The sequence below is a fragment of the Pelecanus crispus genome, chromosome 5, assembly GCF_030463565.1.
Source record: "Pelecanus crispus isolate bPelCri1 chromosome 5, bPelCri1.pri, whole genome shotgun sequence".
NCBI classification, from domain to species: domain Eukaryota; kingdom Metazoa; phylum Chordata; class Aves; order Pelecaniformes; family Pelecanidae; genus Pelecanus; species Pelecanus crispus.
The window spans coordinates 66,839,411-66,854,594 of NC_134647.1; the positions used below are offsets into that span (position 1 = coordinate 66,839,411).

At 46.2% G+C, this 15,184-nt stretch overlaps 1 protein-coding gene across 2 annotated transcripts in view; it reads left to right on the top strand.

Annotated features, from left to right (window-relative positions):
- The first annotated feature begins 4,307 nt into the window (after window positions 1–4,307).
- The window catches only part of LRP8 (LDL receptor related protein 8), a 194,371-nt gene continuing 183,494 nt past the window's right edge, over window positions 4,308–15,184 (top strand). For both annotated transcript variants that reach the window (XM_075710192.1, XM_075710193.1), the window contains exons 1-2: window positions 4,308–4,377; window positions 5,193–5,312. In XM_075710192.1, coding sequence (XP_075566307.1) covers window positions 4,308–4,377; window positions 5,193–5,312 — 190 coding nt within the window. The remainder of the gene's footprint in view (window positions 4,378–5,192; window positions 5,313–15,184) is intronic.

Below are 15,184 nucleotides of genomic sequence, written 5' to 3' on the forward strand. Positions count from 1 at the left end.
TAGGAAAAAAAGTAATGTAGCTATAAAAAATCAGTTTGTGAAATAGATCAAAGAAATGGTGTGGATGATGAAAGACAGAGCTAGCTGATGGGAAGCTCCATCTGGGTGGAGCTCTACAGAAATAGCATTTCACTGTTTTGATGCACCTCCTTGCTCTGTTAGTGGCAGGCTGATTTGTGCTAGTGTTGTGTTGTTTAATGTACAGCAGTATATGACCAGAAGTAGAGGCAAATTAGCAAATTACACATACAGCAGGTTATTGAACTGTCCCTTCCTTCACAGCAGTTTGACACAGTCTGAGAGCCTCCTGCTCTCGTCTTCTTTGTGCCCTGGGGCTGAGGCTGCCCCATGGCTGGTTGGTCTGCCTGAACTTTTAGGATGACTTTGAATATTTAGTTAGTAGATAGAGGTAAAACATACCAGTCACCCAGATGCAGAGAAAAAAGAGTTGACACAGCAGCCTGAGCCTAATTCCTCATAAAAACTATACATAATAGCGAGCAGAGAAAGAGTCAGCTACAGCAGGAGCCCTGTACTAGCTTGAGAAGTGCTGAATAAAGCTGGGTCACCCTTATGCTACAGATCAACCAAAAATAAGGAACATGTAGTTCAACTCTGTGCTGGTCTTCTAAAAATCATTAGGATGGCACTGTGTTCCTACGTTCACTTACGTTACTTTTAAGCAGAAATATTTCCATGCATGGCAAGAGCACACATTCTGTGCTATACACCTGGAGCCAGCAAGGACCAAGCAGGGGCAGAGCAATGTGAAGTATCACACAACATGTAGAGCTGTGCAACTCCTTGCTTCAGGGTGTGACCCCCTGCTAAAGCTTTAACTTATATTACGTTTGGAAAGGAACAGATATTCTGGACTGGGACCAGTGCTGTTTAATATCTTCATCAATGACATAGACAATGGGATCGAGTGCACCCTCAGCAAGTTTGCAGATGACACCAAGCTGAGTGGTGCGGTTGAGACGCCAGAAGGACAAGATGTCATCCAAAGGGACCTGGACAAGAGGTGGGCGTGTGTGAACCTCATGAGGTTGAACAAGGCCAAGTGCAAAGTCCTGCACCTGGGACGGGGCAACCCCTGATACCAGTACAGGCTGGGGGATGAAGGGATTGAGAGCAGCCCTGCGAAGAAGGACTTGGGGGTACTGGTAGATGAAAAGCTGGACATGAGCCAACAATGTGTGCTTGCAGCCCAGAAAGCCAACCGTATCCTGGGCTGCATCAAAAGAAGCATGGCCAGCAGGTCGAGGGAGGTGATTCTGCCCCTCTACTCTGCTCTGGTGAGACCCTGCCTGGAGTACTGAGTCCAGCTCTGGAGCCCTCAGCACAAGAAGGACATGGACCTATTGGAGTGGGTCCAGAGGAGTGCCACCAAAATGACCCAAGGGCTGGAGCACCTCTCCTATGAGGCCAGGCTGAGAGAGTTGGGGTTGTTCAGCCTGGAGAAGAGAAGGCTGTGAGGAGACCTTATTGCGGCCTTCCAGTACTTAAAGGGGGCCTACAGGAAGGATGGGGACAATCTTTTTAGCAAGGCCTGTTGTGACAGGACAAGGAGTGATGGTTTTAAACTAAAGGAGGATAGATTCAGACTGGATATAAGGAAGAAATTTTTTACAATGAGGGTGGTGAAGCACTGGAACAGGTTGCCCAGAGAGGTGGTGGAGGCCCCATCCCTAGAAACATTGAAGGTCAGGTTGGATGGGGCTCTAAGCAACCTGATCTAGTTAAGATGTCCCTGCTAACTGCAGGGGGGTTGGGCTAGATGATCTTTAAAGGTCCCTTCCAACCCAAAGCATTCTATGATTCTATGATTCATGAAAAATTATTCAGGACTATTTGAATACAAAGACACTACCACTGTCTCAGGAAGTCCTCAAGGCACTAATGGCTGGCAGATAGGAAACTGTTCTGGGCAAGCATTGCTGCACGCTGGCTCTGGTCTTACATTTGCTCTCAGGTATCTGCTGTCAGCTGCAGCGTGGGTCAGAACGAGCTACAGAGACCCTTGGTCTCACCTACCACAACCAGTCTTGAGATTAGGAGACAGACTGGTTTATGTGTCAAATCTATAAGCAAACTCAGTTGCCAACTAGCAAATGCAGTATATTAGAATGTGTTTTGTATATGATGGTTACTAAATATTGCGTATGAGCTGTTGGAGACTTACTCTTTGGCCAAATATGCCTGTGCTGTTGCTCTACAGATTTCCATACAGTCTGGATAAAAGAAGTGTGAGTTCCTGTTCCAGTTTCTGACTCAAGAGGTGAGCTCCTGGAAGATATGGACCTTGGGAGGTAAATTGACAGTCTCAATTAACTATTGGAACATAATGGATGAAACTAGATTTAATTTCTCTTACATACCAAATGGTTTCCCTTGCCCAGTTTACTTCCCCTTTAGCACCTCTAGTTTCCTTCTTGCCTCTGCAATTCCTTGGAGACTCATATGTCCACAAGATGGTACTAGGCTACAAGTAGCCCCTACAATGGCTGGTCAGTGAAGGCTGTTGAAATTGCTGTTGGTCAGGTGTCATCAGAGCAATTTACTCAAAAAAAGCTTATTAATGTTGTTTTCTGTGAGAGGCATTCAGGCCAAAATCCCTGTTTGTGTTTTTTTTTTTTTAATAAAACAAAATTCTGATAGGAATCATAGCAAATCATTGCTGTGACTGATGCTCTGCACAGTCGCACCTGTTTCATACCAGATAGCTTCATTATTGCCTTTGGAGCCACTTCCAATTTAAACTAATTTAGGAAAGAATGAGGCCAGGAGTTATAGTAGCTTTATGAATCTGTGTTTTGGCACATTTAAAAATGAGAAGTTTGACCTAATGTATTATAAATACCTCATTTGCTTTAAGTAATTATTGTCATCTATCACATTGATCCAGCCAACACAAACATGCACTACATTTTGTATGCTAAAAAATTGTTCAAAAAGGCTTGAATAAATTGTTAATACTCTATAAGCTGCTAGTGAAATAGCTCAATGATTAGCTCTTCTCCTCTTCACGATTCAAACGCATTAGTGATGCTACAAATGACTCGCAAAATTTTTGTTAAAGGCGCAGGTGCATTTTTAAATGGTGGACCAGTTCTGAAGTCAATGACATTTCAGGGTTTGAAACTGAAAAGTTTTATTACATCAGTTTATGTAGAATTAGTGCTTGATTTTTTTTTTTTTAAGTAACACTGCACATCATGTTGTGATGTTAGATCCAAGTTACTCCTGAAAAATATCTTTTCATAATAAGATTGCTGAAATACTCTTAATCCTGACTGTATGAACAACGCTGCAGTGTTAATTAGAGTGAACCGCTTTCTCATCAGCACTGTGCAAATGGAGCAGTAAGCATGGCCCCGATAGCTTGTAAAACATCTCCTCTGTAGTTACTGGTCAGACCGCATTGCATAAGCAGTAGCAAGGGCGAGCCATTCCTGCGAAGGGACGTTGCCACCTTTTGCGTACTTTGCACGTTTCACTAATTCGAACGCAATTAAGCGGAGATGACCACATCAGTATGGTCAGAATGGAATCCCTCAGCGGGAGATCTGAAGTAACGAGGAGAGCACACAATTTGTGACTCAAGGCCATTTACAAGAGTCCGCGTGTTTAATTGACTTCATAACACTAAGATCACGAACAAGGCTGTCGTTGTAACCGGGCATAGGGAGGGAGGCTCATCACCAGAGCGGCGCAGGCCAGTCTACCCCAGCAAGAGCTCCAGGGCTACCGGAGCGGGGCCTGGGCTCGCCCAGCGCCTTTGGCTGCTGGCTGCCCGGCACCGCAGGCGCCGCCAGCTCCCGCAGCCGTGGCGGGACTTCGCGCCTCGCGGAGCGGCCGCAGGTGACCCGGCCGCCGCCCGCCCGGCCGCCGCCGCGGCGCAGGCCACCGGCCTCCGCGGACAGGCCTGGCGACGCGTGCCCGAGCGCGGCGTGTGCCATCTGCGGGGCTTCCGGTGGCCGCCGCTGGCCGCCGGCGCCGAGGGAGGTGTCCCGCAGGTGTCCCTCCGGCCGCGGCCCCTTCGGCGCTCGCCCCGGCGGCGGCGCTAGGCCGGGGGGGGGGGCGGGGGGTGTGCGGCGGCCGCTCCCGGCGGGCGGCGGCCGGAGCCGGGGCCAGGGCCGGGCCGAGCGGCGGCGCGCGGGGCCCGCCCAGCGGGGCGCGTCACGGCGCGGCGGCGGCGCGCGGCGGGGCGGGGGCGGCGCCGGCCGCAGTCGGCACGGGGCAGCGAGCGGCGCGCCGGCTGCGCGCACCCCGCACACGGCGCTGCCAGGGAGGGAGCGGGCACCATGTGCCGGCCAGCGCTCGCCCGGCTGCTGCTCCTCCAGCTGCTGCTGCTGAAGCTGCACCTCGGCAAAGGTGGGTCCGGCGCGGCCCGGCGGCTCCCCGCCTCCGCGCCGGGGCGGCCGCGGCGTGCGGCAAGTGCGCGCCTCGCCTCGGCGCTGCCGGGGAGGGGGCGAGGGTCCTGCCTGCCCGGCCACCCAGGGGCGTGCGGCCGCGGGCAGCCGCTCGCCGCGGTGCCCCGCGCCAGGGCCGGGCACGCTCGGGGGTTGCGACCTGCGGGGGCCGGGCACGCTCTTTAGCGGGCGAACGCAACCCGACCGCTGGTGACAGGAGCTGCCACCCTTAATCCCTTTCTGAGGAGATTTGTGCCTCGTCAAAGCAGCGCTGCACCCTGGCTGCAAAGCAGATTTGCTGCGTCCCCCCCCTCGCCCTCAACTTTAGTTGGGTCAGTTCCCTTTTCCCGGAACGGCGCCGGTGCCTGCTACCGCCCGCGTCCCCGGGTATCTGTGCCTTTTGCCCCGGTAACGGACGCGCAGGAGGTCCCAGCGTCGGTGTGCTTTATAATTTTTCTTTGTCTTTTGCATTTCGGGTTTAACCATCTTCTATTCCCAGGCTCCTTCCCCCCCTGCCTTTAAAACAATGCGGGGAAGCACGGGAACGGTCCCTTTTATTCCTGCACAAAGCAGCTTCGGGATCACCGCCGTCCTCCCGCGGAGGCGCATCTCCCCCAGCCCGCACCGAGCCCCGCTGCCCTGGCGAGCCCAGCCCCCGCCCTCGGCCGCCGGCTCCCGGCGCCCTGCCCGGCTTGTGCGCGGAAGGGGGGCGGCCCCGGGGTGCCCCCGCCGGGGAAGCGCGCCCCGCTGACCCAGGCGCGGCCCCGTGTCTCGCAGGCGCCGTCAAGGAGTGCGAGGAGGACCAGTTCCAGTGCCGAAACGAGCGGTGCATCCCCGCCATCTGGAAATGCGACGAGGACGACGACTGCTCGGATAACAGCGACGAGGCGGATTGCCGTGAGTGTCCGTCCCCTGGCACGGTGGGGCGGGGGGCCGGGGATGGGGCCCTCCCCGCGCCGCGCCGCGCCGAGCCGAGCCGGGAAGGGCGCGCTTCCTAGCTGCGCTGCGCCTCTTTTTTATGAATGAATGAATGAAGTCGCGCCGTCCCCGGCTGTGGCGCCGATTGGCTGCCGGGAGCAGCAGATCCGTGACGCGGCAGCCGGGCCCGCCGCGGGCTGCGCTCCGCGCCGGGGGGCAGCGGCTCCTCGCTGCCGGCCGCGGCCGGGCTGGCTCGGCCAGGGGCAGCCGGAGGGTGACGCGGGGGCGCGGGTCTGGCGGAAGCGCTCACCTGCCCGCTCACCTGCCCGCTCACCTGCCCGCTCCCTGCCCGCCGTGAGGTTCCGCCCTCACCTCCAGCGACGTTTCTGCTCGGGGCGTCTACAGGGAACAGCGCAGTTTGTGTCCTCAGGGGAGTTGGGAGAGATGTTTAACCCCGGGGGAGTCCGTGCTCAGGGCCAGTGACAGGTGCTCGTGTGAAACACTGCTTACTTTGAAGCGTCCTAGAAGATGTGGGGTTGGTGTGAGTTTTGTGTTTAAACATATGTTTGCAGTCATGGTGAGGAGAAGGGAGATGAGTGGCTAGCGCTGCTTGGCAAGCGTCAGCCACGTAGCACTGACTGATTCCCCGGTAGATGTAAGGAAAGAGAGAGCAAGGAGATCTATACTTTCAGTCCCGAGAAGATGGCAGTCTTGCCTTCTCCTGTGCTGCAGCCCTGGTGCCTGTGAGTGGCACCCAGTAAACTTTGGGTACTTTGTAGAGTTGTGCTGTTATTATCTCTCTGTTATTTTGCTTACAGCTTCTGACAGCCTAGGAGAAATTGTCTCAACCATGCAGTGTAAGAAGCATCTGTAAAAGAAGTTATAGAGCCTGAGTCTTAAAGACAAGTATCTTTAATTTGGAGTTTTAAGTTGCAAATATTGTAGCAAGTACCACATCTCTTGAATTATTTCTGTAGGATAATAGACGTTGGATGTGCATCAGGTTATAATTCACCGAGTGAACTCTTGAAAGTTCATAGAGCCGGGGATGTATCAAGAAGAGAAGAGTCACTGGTTATGTGTTTTTCAGTATGCGACTGTCCTGTTAACAGCTTCACCGATAAATCTATGTCAAGTGATACTCAGAGTGAAGTCTAAGTAGATTAGTTTAAGGAGAGCAGGGATTCCCAAATACTGTTCATGGGAAACGTCTTGATGTTATAACATAAAATAGAACATTTATTTCTGGGGTTTTTGTATTCAGAGGACTTGATGGGCTTTATATATGCCTAAGTTTATGACCTGGGGAGTTAGCAGCATCACTTAATTCAGATACAGAAATGCTTTATGTAGGAATTGTATTGAGGCTAGTTAGAGGCAACTTTAGATTTGGAATGTTCCGAATTACAGAAGACTCAGGGAAGCCATGGCTGACTGAGAACTAGCTTGGACTTGTGTGTAGTCATTACTGGGCAAGTTTTCTCAGAAGAGTATGAGTTTCCAGAGAGAGACACTAATCTGTGGAAGCACTGGCAATCTCTGAGCAGGCTGATAATGGTATTCTTGAAGCCTTCTATTTAAAAGTCTCACTTTGTGCTGTTGTACAAAGGCTTGGTGAGCTGCAGGTGAGGTATGGGCTGTGCTTTGGGAACTGCTGTTTCAGAGGTTGGGATCGTGGCTGGAGTAGCATCTTGAGGAACAGATTCTGCACCCTGCACTCCACATTGAAGAGTAGTTTTGTGGCCTGAGCTCGTTGCCTAGCACGGGTGAGTGGGTCAGTATCTGGGCTGCTTTTTTTTCTTTCCCTTTTCCTTGTGATCAGCCCTCTCAGCATTGCATCAGAAAAGCGAGTGTAAAGGAACATCCTGTTGAGTGTCAGCTCAGTGTGAATTGTGCTGTGTTAGAATGGTTAGATGGATTATTGCATCTGATTTAGTTTTACTTTAGAGGGGTTTTACAGTTGTTGGGTTTGTGGGTGGTAAAAATATGATGACTAGACTGTGGTAGAATGGTGACTTTTGAGATGTTTGGAAAAAGAATTTTTGGATGTGGAGACATCAGGAAGAGTTCTTTGCTTTAATCTGAACTTAGCATTTATTATTGATTGGAGAGCATACTACAGAAATTACTCATGGAATGTTAATTTAGGTCATATATATATATTGACTTTGCAATTGCTTCTCCAAGCAGTCTGAAAGACATTTAAATTGCATTTTTCACACACTTTTTTCTCACTTATATTGTTCTGAACACTGTTTTCTTTTAGAAACGCATACTGCTTTTCAGCATATGTTGAGTTATACTCTCTGGGTGAAAGAATATGTTCCATGTGTTTTTGCTTCTAGATATCACCTCTGTTATCACTGCTGTAATAAACAGATATTTATTTTAAAACTGTTTTATGAACATATGTGGTGGAAGAAACTGTTCTGGAAAACTCAGCATGCTGGAGTGGTGATGGAGAGGGAAAAACGATACACAGGTAGCCTGCTGGTAATGAGTACTGATACGAACCCTGATAACCCCTGTAATTACTTGCTGATGCTTTTTTCCAGAGTTGATAACATATTTGTAATAGCTCATTGCTGCTTGTATATATCCTCCCTCATTGAAGAGACAGGATGGTCTTCATCTGTGTTAAGAATTGGTTTATGAAACAAGCTTGTCCTTGTGGTAGACGGTCTATATACACTGGAAGATTTTGTAACCAAGAGTATCTTAAATAGTTCTGGAAGGACATAATTTTTCTGGCAGTACTCCATGTGCTTCCTACTAGAAGCCATCTTTGCCTGAGACTAACATTGTTGGGGTTTTTGGGGGTTTTTTTTGTTTGTTTCTTTTTTTTAACCCCTGCTCTAGAGCTTTGCTGGTATAATGTTGGCTTTTTTAAAGGATTTTTAGACTCTAAGGAGAATGTCTCAGTAATCATCCTGTATTGTCTCCTTGGAATTTGCTTTCCATTCAGTAATTCTTTTCTGTTGTGGATGGTAGTAATGATCTCTGCTGTTACATGAATCAGATTACCTGGTACTGGTTTGTCAGGTGTGTTAAGTTTATCCTAGGTTGCTCAATAACCACCTTCTTATATATCAAAGGGCCAAATTCTTTCTTGGTATGTGGCAGTTGACTTTAGATGTTTTACTTGCAGGAAGTGAATGAAATGAAAGGAGTCCAGTTTGGTTTTCTTCTTTAAGAAAAAAAGCTGTTTAACACATTTTCGTAACTTTAACTGATGTTGCTGATGAAGGCAGAACCACACGGTTCACTTGGGACAGCAGGCAGTAGAGACTAGGTGCATGTTAGAGAAATGGGGTTTGTTGCTCACACTACTTGGATTATCATGCATTGGTTGTTTTTGTAAGATACCCACTGCAATACAGACTAGACTGTGTATATCACTTTGGTTCAATTTAAATTATATTTACAATTTTAGTATATTCCAAGAAGCATTTTTGGAGTTGAAACTTAATGCCTATTTGGTCTTCCTCCTTTGAGCAAGTATCGGTTCTGCATATGGTGCATATTTCATATTGCATATTTCAGTGTTATCAAGTCCTTTTAGTTATGTTGATGATTAAAACAGTCAAAGGGCCACCAGAAAAAAATAGGTGACTCTTGCAATATGAAGACAAAATGCTGAGGATTTACGGAAGAACAGGAAAATAGGGATTGCAGAAAGTGCCTCGCCTGTTAGGGAAAGGTGAAAAAAGAACCGAATAGATCTAGGTAGCAAGTAAGTATAAATATAGTTACAAGAATTAAAAGGAAGCAAATCCTGGTAGCAAAAGAACTGTTGCAAAGGAGGCTACCAGGAAGAAAGGAGACCGTGCTCATTTGTCTGTAGGCATGTGGCTTGTGAAGCATTAACAAGAGAGAAGGAGGAGATACTAATTTGTGTGCATGGTGGAAATATATAAAGCTGTATACAGATTGCTTAAATATGACGATGCCTTTTTTCTGTCATGTTTTCAGAAAGTTATAGCATTTTACAGGAAAGAAAAGAAAAAGGGAGAAGTTCTTAAAATGTTCCTGTGTATCTACTAAAAGGAAACTAAACTGCCAAGAGAAAAATAGGGAAGGTTATGTTTGGACTACTGGCGAAATCAAGTCATAAGCTCTGGAATTAGAAATCTTGGGTAGCTATTACAGGATTTCAATCTGCATAAGACTATTGACTCTGCTCTATGCAAAATTATTTGCTTGAGCTCAGTCCAGGCTGCGTAGGCCTGACGAGACAAAAACCCAGTCACAGTTTACAGCTGGCACTGTCATGATCTGCACTATATGTGATCCACACAATGAGGACAGGGCTTCAGGGCAGCTTTGAACATGATTTTTTAGAGGTATTTTACTCTTTCCCTGTACAAGCAAGTGATGCTTTTTCCTCTTAGGAAACTCTGGAAAATCAAGACTGAATTTTATAGCCTATTTCAGAGAATGTTTGCAGATACACAGTCATCGAGACTTTTCCTTAACAGTATAGCAGCAACATTATAAAACATCAAAGCTATTTTTATAGTGGGAAAAATATCCATTTTCTGAGGCACAGTGTTTTGGCAAAGGATCACTCATTACTGAGATAACTGAAAATGTGGGATACTGGGTTTTATCCTACGTCTCCCTCAGGAGAGATGGATGCTGCAGGGCCAGGTCGGCCTCAGAGCCTGCAAGCTGTGTGCCCAGGGTGCCTGCTGCTGCGTGACACGGCACCCAGAATGGAAAATCCTAGAGAGCTGCTTTGACGGGGGAGTGGCTCTTGGAGACTTTTTGCCCAGTTTTGCAAGTTTCTTCTTGTTTGCCACTGCAGCCAGCAGAAAACAAGGAATAACTTGCGAACTGCAGCCCAACACTATATATTTGACACAAAATAAGAGCTCTTAGTTTGATGGTTGTGTTTGATAGGATTTTATTTTTCTGCTGCGAGTAGAGTTCACATGATCTTAACCCAGACCTGAGAGTGGGTAAAACAGACCGGAAGACCTCTGCTTAAATGTTTCACTGTTGATTAATCCTTAAATGTGGCAAAGAGTATAGTTGCAAAGAGCAAGCAGAAGCTTAACGAGTTTCCTAAAATGAAACACAAGCTGCAAGGCCGCTTCAGCTTTGTAATACCTGCCTGCAGGGGCACAGCCAAATGCAGAATTACTGTTGCTGTTTTAAAGCTCCATTTTCCATCATTGCATTGGGATCCTTTCTGCGGCGTTGCTTTCTGGTGAGTACTGTTCATAGGGATATTTTATACTGGACAGGATTGAGGCCGCCTCAGGTATGAGATGCAGTCTGAAGGGAGTTACCGTTTCAAAGACGGTTCCTTCATGTCCAGAATTCAGGGTAAACACGTCACATCAGCAAACTTCCCTGTACCTCAGCCCTTGCCCTGCCTTGGGGCCACAGTATGTGACTGTATGGCTGAGACACGCTTCCCTTGCTATCTGGAGGAAGAAAGACTCCTGTTCTCCTGCTGGCTTGTGCACAGAGAATCTGCAAAGAGTTTGACTCCTGCTGCCGATGCAAAAGCCCAGGAGGCAGCCTGATATTCTCCTTGCTTTTCCGCTCAAATTCCACTAGAGCTGGAATTTGGGAATCAAAATATATCAAAAGCCTATTTGAGAACTAAAATCTGGATCCTGTGAAGAGTTAAATATGGGCTGAGTGGCTTTGAAATGCAGGGGTGTAATGGTGTGCCATGCGTGCAGGTTTTGGGGCATGACAAAGTGAGCCAGCAGGCAGTCACAATTGTCACATATATTCTATGCCTTTTTTGTCCTCTGTTATCTGTTGCTTCAGTTTTTTCTTCATGTTCAGTGTTGAGACAGTATTCTCTGTGCTGAGTGATAGCTGTATGTTACTTGGGAGACCTGTGTGTCTTTGATACATACACATCACCATGCGGAGTTTTAGGTTCCTTTGACATATGTGTGGTCATATGCTCTTGATTATGTCAGTGATAGCTTAACTGAGTTGTGTGGCCACCTTGCATGCTCATCCCAAACCTAGAAGCACTGGGAAGAGTGGTGCAGAGAGGCAGGGCTCGTCTGCTTGCTTGTGTGCCTCTTGCCTGCCTGTCCTGGTCTGTACTGTGCTGATGTGCAAGCTAGGCTCAAAACCACTTTACTGATCTCTCGTGTTCCACAGTGAATGTTGTTATTTGCTTATCTTCCTTTTCTTCATCATATTCTTGTTGTCTGTTCTGAGAAAACTAACTTGCATATTTTTGGGGTTTTGGTTATCTTCCCTATGCTGCATCCTTTATGTAGAAAATGAAGGATTAAGTACATGTGGGAAACATGCCCTTCTCCATTTCCCCATTTCCTGGCACATTCGCTTGAGGAGTTTTATTATCTCCAGATACAAACTGCTTTCCAGGAGGTGTTTTTTTCTATCACTCCTGCTAACGGTCTGGGAAAGAAAGAGAGCAAGCGAGAACTGGAATAGGACCACTGAAAAGACAGAAGAGGGAACTCGGGTGCGTGGGATAGCCACTGGGGGCATTATGGCTAGAGAGAGAAAAGAACTTGATTTTTACGGAGTGCTGCTGTGCTGTAGCAAGAAAGCACATGGATTGCTCTAGATATAGCTACAGGAACAAGCTGTGATCTGAAAAGCTTTCCTGAGGTCAAGGAGAATGGGAAGATTGAAAATAATGATTAAGTTCAAGAAGGAGATGATGAAAGTGCAGTCAAAACCGACAGTGACTTGGTTTGTTTATCAAAGAGCTCGGAGCTCTCATTTCAGAGGATATAAAAATATTCTACATTTTGAGCCAAGGTAGGCAAGCTAAAATGCTCTGGATGAGAGCATTGTAGTGTATAAAAAGATGAAACAGAAGTCAATGTAGACCAGTTCTCTTTTGTCTGCAGTGTTACAGACCCAGGATTAGCACAGGTTTGAGGTGTGATTTCTTATTGGTTGATGTTAGAGTGGAAGATACTTCGAATAATTTAATAATAATCAGAAAATGTTTAGAGATTAATTCAAATGAACAAATCACAATTAAGAGACTGGAGGAACCAAGTGTAATGTGTTAGTGAATGCATTTATCTGACACACTCAGACTAAGAGATAGCCAGTGCTAGAAATAATGAGTTTTCTTGACTTCATTGTCCACCTAAAAGGCCGTTAAACACTCTGTAAGGCCTGAAAAAGTCTGACAATTGTTGATTCTCCTAGCTGTTTCTAATAGAGCGGACACCCAGCTTTCGTTTCTGCTAGCTTTTTTAATGGCAGCAGCTTTTTTAATTCACTGGCAAATTTACGGTGTCTTTGGTGTGCCTCAGAGACTGTGATGTCTTATTAGAGATGCGTTTGTGGTAGATTTGATTTGGTGTGAAGTTCTCCTGGTCCTTGTACTGTTGCTCTCCGGCCTTTTCCTCTCTATAACTTTCCCATTTATCTGCAGCTTTTCCCTGGTAATTCCAAAGATGTTCCCAAAGCATGTTACTGCTCAGCTCTGCTTTTCTGTGTCGTTAAATGCCTTATAAAGTGCCATAAGATGTCAATTTTTCTTTCTTCGCTTTGCCCAAGAAAACAAATCACTAAGATGAGTTTGAGTGATGGGGATGAAGGTTTGTGTTGCTGCTTTTTTTCTTATGCAGTGGCACGTCCTTGGTAGAAAAGCAGACTGCGTGCTCCAGTGTGCTCTGCTTCCAGTGCAGACAGCTGGTTCTAGCCAAAGGGAAGCCTACGCTATTTTACGGTGCTTGTGCGGGAAGTGTTGAATATGCTGAGTGTAGTTTTTCTAACTCTCTATTTCCTGTTAAAATTATTAATATTTAGATGGCCACAAGGGAAGGGGGTAAAAGGCCCTGTGATAAAATTAATGCAGATTTTCTGGCCTGTGAAAGATTCTGGCAGAAATACAAGAGATAACAAACTAATTAGACTTTAAAAGTTATAATAATGCTGCAAGCTAGTTGAAAAATAAAACTAAACCCATCCAAACCGAAATATTTTCAAAAGCCAGATTTTAACCTAAGAGAAAGCAGAAGATTTTTAAAGCGGGGTTGTGAGCTCCGTCTCTGATGACCTCTTGGGGTGAGATATACTCGGTGTCTTGCCCTCATAATGATGCCCTGATCGACCGTGGTTCTGTTCCTGGCAAGGACTGTGACTTTCTCCCCAGAGCTGAGGCTGATCCGGCAGCCCTATGCCTTGCTCCTCATGACGAGGTGAATAAATGGTCTCTCAGCTCTTCCGCAGGTGGGAGCTGGCCCGGAGGGACTCGCAGTTGTACAAGCGGTCAGCAGCAGAGCCAGGAACAGGAACGAGGTCTCCTGCCTACCAGTCCCGTGCTCAATATGCACAACCATGTTGCTTACTGCGGAGGTACTTGTCGGACTAGCAGAAGTGTTTCAATTTTTCTCTCCAGGTTTCCTGGTTTTTTTCAGTCTAAGCTAAGGCCTGACGGTCAGTTTAACCTTACAGGTAATGCCAACAGCAAGTGTTAGAAAGTAGGAGAGAATGGGATTTATAGTTGGATTAGAGTAAGGCTGGTAGCCTTTGGGCTGCAGCCATGTAAAGTGGCCTTTACTGCCAATTTTTTTTTTTAGACGTTCTGTTTCTGATACATCAATATTATTTTTGCATTATTAATATTTATTAAATGCTTGAGAGCATGTGTGGCACTGTACCAGGACCAGAGCAGTCAGGGACTCAGTTTCCATGGCAGCAGGAGCACAGTCCTGTACTTGCAGAACCAGAAGGGCTCTTTTTGGCAACTGCTCTCTGTGCTGTGATTACTTTTTCTTTTTAAAGATAGATACATAATTTAAAATCTAATTCATTAGTGCTGCAGAATCTTGTCCATCCTGGGTGAGAATTTTGCCTGCTGTAAGTGTTTTTTATCTTTTCTGGAGTTCTAGCTTGGTTTCTGTAGCTTCTGTGGGTGTGAATTCTTCTACTTGCAAAACACTGAAAGAGGGGGAAAAGTGTGTGTTTAAAATCCATTGAAATAGATGGAAACTTCCTCTTGATTTTGGTTAAATTTGAAATGTTGTTGTTGTAGACTTCTCTCCCTTTCCAAGTAGCCTATAGCATAGTTTTATCAATTTAAAAAAAATAATTATTGAAGGAAGCGTGTACATCTGACAGTAAACGCTTAACTGTACTTTTTTCCTTATTTAGATAACTGCTTTGATTCCAGGTTTTAACTTTGTTTTGTATTTTAACTGGCCTTGTTTTGTACTTTTTTCATGCTTCCTTCCTAGAGATGTAATGTGTAGTATGATGTACATTGAGGTGACATTTTGCTTCATTTCAAAGGGTTAATTAAAATTTTCTTTTAATCCCAAGTCTTTGTGCAGCTGTGCATTACCCAGTAGAGGTTTTCTTTCCAGCTTTGCTTTCCATGTATAAAGTTAATGTGATTAATTTCTTTGGTGGCTTTTCAGGCTTTTTCTATTTTTGTTGATCTAGATGAATAACGTTGTAGGTATCTTTCCAGGTGTGTTGAATGGGTCTCCTATGATACCACCTGCTTGGCTTGCTGATTTAGCAGTGATTGTATATCAGTAAATCTTGCTGGATTTGCTGGACCTGTTCTGTCCAGATATGATGCTACTCTGTGTGATCCAGGGAGCAGTTAAGAACATAAAAATCAGCAATAGCAGGAGTAGTGAATATACTTGCACTGAAAATAAGAATTTCAGATGTAAACTTACAACTGTTTCTGTAGGCTTCTCATCCTGAATCATAATTGCATCTATGCAGCTACTTACAAACAGAGAAATGCCCCAGTTTCTTTGATAACAAATGTCAGTGTTGACTGATATAGGCCAAGAAATACACCTCCTGTCTCTGTAACTGAGCGGTTCTATTCTGTAACTGAGTGGTTCTATTCTTGTTAGTGTAGT